Source organism: Physella acuta, unplaced genomic scaffold, assembly GCF_028476545.2.
Source record: "Physella acuta isolate Inbredline_101_S28 unplaced genomic scaffold, ASM2847654v3 ptg001610l, whole genome shotgun sequence".
Lineage (NCBI taxonomy): Eukaryota > Metazoa > Mollusca > Gastropoda > Physidae > Physella > Physella acuta.
Genome location: NW_026733124.1, coordinates 1 through 7,558, shown reverse-complemented (window position 1 = coordinate 7,558; position 7,558 = coordinate 1). Strand labels below are relative to the sequence as shown.

Below are 7,558 nucleotides of genomic sequence, written 5' to 3'. Positions count from 1 at the left end.
CTAGATCTACGTAGATATAGCATAGATCTTAGTTCTAGTAGATCTATTAGATTCTACGATCATCAATCACAAGTAAAATTAAAAATGCAATTTGCAAGACTTGGTAAAACTTCAATTTTGACCAAGAATTCACAGTAGCGAATCACAAGCAGAACTTCAGTCCGCGTTTCATAATTGTTGAAACAAACAAACATTAAAATTAAAACAAAATAGTTCGATTGATAATGACAGCCGACATGAAAAAGCAAAACAGATAATGCTTCAAAATTTGTGTCGTTCTTCTCACACACGCCTAGTGTGTAGTGTGTAGTAGTGTCCAGCTGCTTGCACAACATTGTTTGATAGAGCCGGAAGTTACACTGCTCTCCTTTGACGAAGTTTTGATTTGTTTTCTCCCGTGAAAAAGTTTTGGAATGATGTAGGCGAAGGAAGACTTGTTTTGATTTGATAATGTACTCCAAATTTGTTCGAAACAAAGACCATTTTATCATAAAAAAAAAGATTTTCCCACAACAGTTTTACTGAGTTTTTCTAAGTAAAAATTATGACCATAGCGTTATACGTGAAAGAACTTATAATCTTGAAATTATTTCATTGCCGATAACATAGCACTGAACGTCTGCTAGGTTAGGCAGGCTGGAACTGCTTGTACGATCGTGGTTGAGACTGGTCTCCCTTGGAGGGCCAGACCCGTTCAAGTGTATCGTCACCGCTTCTAAACTATGTTCTAACGCAGGCGCCGAAAGAATTTCCGGATACGGCTCGGAATATTCCGTGTCTAAAGCCTCTTCTGAGTGAACGTGTCCGTTCTGGAGTTTCGTGTGGACGTTGTTGTTGTCGACGGAAACATCCCCCGTGCTGTTGGCGATGTTGGACTCTTCCGTTAGCTCCAGTTCAGACGTGCTGTTGTCGTTTTTCTTGTAGCCGTTGGTCATTGGCGCAAAGGCGTCTGCGGCTTGGAAAGCGAGTTTACCGAGAGCCATCATGCTAGCTAGTCCGCCACTGCTGCCGTTCTTTGCACCTCCTAGGTCCGCTAAAAAAAATGAAGCCAAAAAATATAAATTTAAAACCTGTTTTATTGACTATCAAAAAACGAAGGGGAAATATATTATTATGTCGAACAGAAAAAAATAGTATCGTGCTAAGTGAGATTTCTGGTGAGAGATCAAGACTGAAGATTTTAGTGAAAAGACCGATAATTCTTGGGCAAGACCAGAGGCGTATCCAGGTTTTCGTTGTAGGGGGAGCGAAAAGAGCAAAAAAAGGCGCCGAATTTTTAACACGTTCTATATACGTGTATTTTATATATATATATATATATATATATATATATATATATATATATATATATATATATATATATATATATATATATATATATATATAATTACTAGCTGTATGTCATTACTTCGCTTTGATGTAAAATAAATTGAAAGTAGCACTCTGAAGAAATAAGAAAAAAAACACACAATGTAGGCCGACAAAACAAAAATTGTATCAATCTAAACAAAAAAGCAAACAAAATATACACACACTACAACCAAAAACAATGAACGTAACACAATCTGTTTTGTAATTCTTGTAAAAAAAATTCTTACATTATAATTCCTGGGAAATTATTTAAGACAAGTGAAATAGGGGAAATAATTACTCTCTTAATATAAATTTGTATATATCTACACATTGAATTATAAATGTCAAAACAAATTACTTTAGAATGTAATGAAATTATTTAACTCTATTCGTATTAACAAAATGTTTTTGTCTATAATCAGAATTTAATATATCGTCATCATAAATGCTAAAGTATTACAGTATAATGAAAGTTTTTGAAATCAGAGTTGGTATAAAACCACGCTCTTCGATGGTAACGAGAATGCCGACAAAGCTGCTAAAAAGGGAGTGGAATCCAGAGCTATTGTGAAAACGGGAATAGGCTATTCCGAAATGAAGAAACAAATAAAAGAAGAATGGATTCAAAAATGGAACGCAAGCGACAAGGGTAGGCACGCCCACAACATCCTTCGACCACCCGACGGGAGACTGCAAGTTACAGAAGACCAACGGCCACCCATTAATAAAAAAATTACAAGGCTGCGTCTAGGTTCAGCCTCCTTCATTCACACAAAGAAATGGTGCCACACCTGCAATGAAATAAACACAATAGACCACTACCTAATACACTGTAAGGCATACAACAATCAAAGAAAAGAACTCGTCAACTACTTCCAGACAAACAAAAACACATTACTGACAACAAAAACATTACTGGCTATGGACGCCCCATCCACTCTGCATAGCCTGTTAAAAACATATGTGCACAAAACCAAAGAATCAGTCTAATAAGCTGTAAAGATAAAATAATATTCACCCAATAACAAAATACAAATCCCGCACAATAAAAAAACTACACCCAAAAATGAAAGGAAAACAAATGAAACCAAACTGTATATACACAAAAACAACGAACTAATCACCAAAAATAGTCTGCGATATAAACGTAAGTTTGAAAGCGGACTTTAAAATCCCAAAACAACAACAACAAAAAAGATAAACATTCGGAATAACCGCCTACATTTAACTAAATATTGGTCTTTTAGTTCAGATAATATATTTTTTAAATTACTACTGCTTCTTTGTGTTCCTTAAAGATTATTTGTTAACATTGTGATAGGTATGGGTTAGATCATTGTATTAATCACACACCTTTTTACTGTCCGGTCACTTTAGGTCAATTATCCCACCCAGTGTATACCTAGGTGTGACATTAATGTCGCTCTACACAATTGTGGTGGTGAGGTGTGGGGGGGGGGGGAGAGATAACCAACTCAGAGTGAATATAGCGTCAGTTTTTAGATGACTGTTCTAAACATACATATATATTACACATGTATACTGATTCAGAAATATATTTAAATAAGTAGCAGTGGTATTATGACAATATTTTTTTTTACAGAGGGGTCCATGGGGGAGGGGGGTTGTAACTGTTTCATATAATTTGTAATCGTAATCACTATCGCCCAAACTGTAAGAATACTACTACTTCATCGTGATGACGTTGACCGTGTCAAAATATCCCCACCGCTACGCAGTTCGCCCATAAGTAAATTTAAATAGAGGTGTCACATCAGTTAATTGTTTCTGTATTGTAATTTTCAAAAAAATTAATCACACGATTCAAACTGTATATATAAAGTAATTATGTGTGAAGTTTTGTGTATAACATTTTCTAATGCAATTATTCGTAAGCAAATACATTATACAGTTGCCTTAAACTTAACACCCCTCTTGCCAAGTGGTACTACCGGTAGAGGATTTTTTAAAATTTCAATGCATCGTAATGGTTATTTTTAGAATGGCAAACTGATGCAGCTGTTAATACGTGTTGTAAACGTAGACACTACTAGACTAGTACAATAATGCTTAATTGCTGCATGAAAAGAAATCTTGTGATTTACATAGATGTGCCGACCAAAAATATTTTTTAACAATTATTGTTTAAAACTTTGAGTTTAAAAAGTTTCCAAAAAGGCGCCACTTTTGCTGAAAATGGCCAGAGGGGGGGAGCGGCCGCTCCCCTGCTCCCCCCCTGCGTACGCTACTGGGCAAGACTAAGATCGATAATTCTGGGGCAAGACTAAGACCGATAATTCTGGGGCAAGGACTAGGAACGATAATTCTGGGGCAAGACTAGTAACGATAATTCTGGAGCAAGACTAGGAACGATAAATGGGGGGGGGGGGGGAGGGCAAGACTAGGAACGATAATTCTGGAGCAAGACTAGGAACGATAATACTGGGACAAGACTAGGAACGATAATTCTGCGGCAAGACTAGGAACGATAAATGGGGGGGGGGGGGGGGGGGGGAGGGGGGGGGGGGAGGGGGGGGGAGGGCAAGACTAGGAACGATAATTCTGGAGCAAGACTAGGAACGATAAATGGGGGGGGGGGGGGGGGAGGGCAAGACTAGGAACGATAATTCTGGAGCAAGACTAGGAACGATAATTCTGCGGCAAGACCAAGATATCTGAGGAAAGTATTTACAGCAGTATTGCGTGCGACGGCGGGAAATAAAATAATGCTCACGTCTTATATTAAAATTGAACGTCCATAGCCTTATATAAATGTTTACTAAATGCTGCGCAGAATGTGTCTTCACGTTCTCCTTGACAACAAATATATTTAAAGGTTACGTTTTCACACATTCTGTTGTCCAGTATTTAAAAACTCGCTGGATTTTTTTTTTCTTTTTTTTTTTTACATCTGCTACATTGTAGGCATGTAAACCAGAGTTTCTTTCAGGCAAGGATCCCCCACCCCACCGGACAAAATATAAGAATATATATAATTTATTATATAGAAAATATACCCAGTAACCAGTGTTGCCCCCTCCCTTACACGATTTTCATACGCTTATTAATTGCTTTTTTTTTACTCACCAAAGATTATATTTGATGCTTGAGTGTAATTCAAAATTTTAAGACAGAGGAGTTGCAGCTATGAATGTATGAGTGAACTGTTATATCTACGTGAAATGAATTCAATCAAAGAGTTTAAAATTTCATAGTCATCCTTACCCCCTAATGCTCGTTTCACCTCGTACTCTCCAATCCCCCGAGACTGACACAAGTTTTGTAACACTTCTACGTGCCTCTGATGAAAAACAATGTACACATTATCTCATTACGTATAATTTTTTAAAAGTAATTTGTATTTAATGTCTGTGTTATACATGTAAAAATAAGAAAAATAAAATGTTGTAATTAACGAAACCAGCAAAAGCAAGCCTTTAAATTATTTAATACTTATTTTAAACCTGACTCTCGTCAAGAAAAATATGGTAGTTGGACAAAGTGTTTCACAACATAACATTTTGGAAACAATATCTTATTTTTCCACTGTAACCACCAGACCTGGATAGATATACTTTCACAGCCAACAACACAAAATGGTCTAAAAAGTCGTTTTCCTGCAGCTACTAAGGGAGGTTTCTAGAGAAGGGATATTTATACATTACAATTGTCATGTTTGTGTATGTAATTAAGAGGAAGATGCCACAGTCCATTTAACATTGTAGAATACTCTAGTCACATCACTTCAGTTCAGAGGCGTAGCGACCTTCCCGGCGCCCGGGGACAAACTTTTCGATTTGCAACCCCCCTCAAACTTTTGATTTGCACCCCCCCCCCACCCCCTCAAGATTTCGATTTGCACCCCCCCTCGACCTTTCAATTTATTTTTCCAACCCATTTTGGCGCCCCCTTAGGTCGGCGCCCAGGGACATATCCCCCCCCCCCCTCCACGCCCCCCCCCCCTCGCTACGCTACTGCTTCAGTTTCCAAAGCTTAGTTGAAAGATTTAAGTGAAGGTTTACCTGTATGATTTCTAGTTTCCAGGCTAACTTGAAAGATTAAAATAGCATTTACCTGCATGACCTCTAGTTTTTGTGTTGACCTCAGACAAGGTCCGGGAGATTTTTCTTCTTCTGTGTGTAGATGATCCTTCAGGTTAAGTCTCTGTTTGTCCAGGACAGCCACGATAAGACCTGGGGACAGTTTTGAGGGATATACATTGGCTGTCCCTTGATCTCTATACAACACTGAACCCTCTCCAGCACATCACACTGACAAGTCTCATCCCGATCCCTTCATACACTCAACCCACTAGTGTCATACAAACACCATACCCTCAACCCACCCCCACGAGTCTCATACAAACACCATACCCTCAACCCACCCCCACAGTCTCATACAAACACCATACCCTCACCCCACCCCACGAGTATCATCCAAACACCATACCCTCACCCCACGAGTATCATCCAAACACCATACCCTCACCCCACGAGTATCATCCAAACACCATACCCTCACCCCACGAGTCTCATACAAAACACCATACCCTCACCCCACGAGGTCTCATCCAAACACCATACCCTCACCCCACGAGTCCATACAAACACCATACCCTCACCCCACGAGTCTCATCCAACACCATACCCTCCACCCCACGAGTATCATCCAAACACCATACCCTCACCCCACGAGTCTCATACAAACACCATACCCTCACCCCACGAGTCTCATCCAAACACCATACCCTCACCCCACCCCCACAAGTCCTCACCCCAACCCACACCACAACTCACCTATCACGTACAGCAATCACCTGTGCATTACCCGTAACTTACTCATTACACATACCACCCCCCTCACACTCTAATCCTACCACTTATAACCCTAATCGTCACCATACCCCCAACCACACCTGAACCCCACGGCCCCATATCTCGTCAATCCTCCATGTCGGTCGGTGCTAGTTTACCTCCACCCACTCCAAGTTATCACATACAATGCTCACTGTTCAACACCCTAAGAATTCGCCACTGCAACAGGAATGTGAGAATCTTCATCTGGCTATGTTGGGTCAGTCCCACCCCCACACCCTAGCCCCGCACCCCACTGCAACAGGAATGTTAGCATTATCATCTAGCCATGTTGGTCAGGTCACATCCCAACATACCACCCAACCCCCACCCCGCACCCCCAAAGTAACCTACACCCAACACTCACTGTTCAACACCCTCAGGATTCGCCACGGCAGCAGGAATGTTAGAATCATCACGAACTCATCCATGTCCATATTGGCCAGTCCCTCCCACCCCCACCCCACCCCGCACCCCCAAGTAATCACAACCAACACTCACTGTTCAACACCCTCAGGATTCGCCACGGCAGCAGGAATGTCAGAATCATCACGAACTCATCCATGTCCATGCTCGTCAGTCCTTCAATAAACACTAGGTCAAGGACGAACGAGATGATGATGATGATCCCCATCGAACACCTGCAAGATAAAAAAAAAGGGTCAGGTTCAAGCATGGCTCCATCGGTGTGAGGTCAAAGTTCAGATGAGACATGGCGGATATCGTGAGGTCATGCACTGAACCCTCTGTTGACAAACGTTGAAACAAAGGGAGATAATATAGAAGTAACATTGCATGTTTACAGATAATGTCTAAATTATCGTCAGCCCATGCAAGTGATACACCCAGTGGCGTATGCAGAGGAGGTGTAAGTGGGGCTAGAACTACCCCTCTATTCTCAGTTTAAAAAAAAAAAGGGTTTCTACGTTACTGGATAAGCGTGTAAAACAATACACAATAGTCGGCAGAGAGTTTATGTAAAATGCCTAGAAATCACTGCTGATTTTAATACATAGTCATTTTGTGTTATTGTTACATTTCAGACACACAGTTTTATGGAAGCTCCAATTATTGAAAAACCAATTTTTAAAGAAATAAAATAAACTATTTCGAACAAGGGCGAGACTATGTAAAAGACATTTTAAAACTATTTAGGCATCAAAGAGTGAGTTTTTTTTTAAAAAATAAACAAAACCTACAGTTAACCCTATCATCAATACAACGAGAATCTCAACAAGATTATCCTGTAGCAATTAACATAGAGGTGGTTTTTATTACAGATTTAATGAAGACCCAACAACTTTACACAATTTCACGTGTATACAGTGGCGTAGCGAGGTCGGGTGTCACCC

General features: G+C 40.0%; 1 protein-coding gene across 1 annotated transcript; it reads right to left on the bottom strand.

Moving 5' to 3' along the window:
* Positions 1-223: 223 nt before the first annotated feature.
* Positions 224-6,831, bottom strand: LOC131929310 (uncharacterized). Its single transcript, XM_059285417.1, has 4 exons — positions 6,708-6,831; positions 5,428-5,546; positions 4,579-4,654; positions 224-1,033 (listed from the first exon to the last, which is right to left on the bottom strand). Exons 1-4 carry the CDS (start codon positions 6,775-6,777, stop codon positions 573-575), a joined length of 726 nt encoding a protein of 241 aa, XP_059141400.1. The 5' UTR covers positions 6,778-6,831; the 3' UTR covers positions 224-572.
* Between the last annotated feature and the right edge of the window lie 727 nt (positions 6,832-7,558).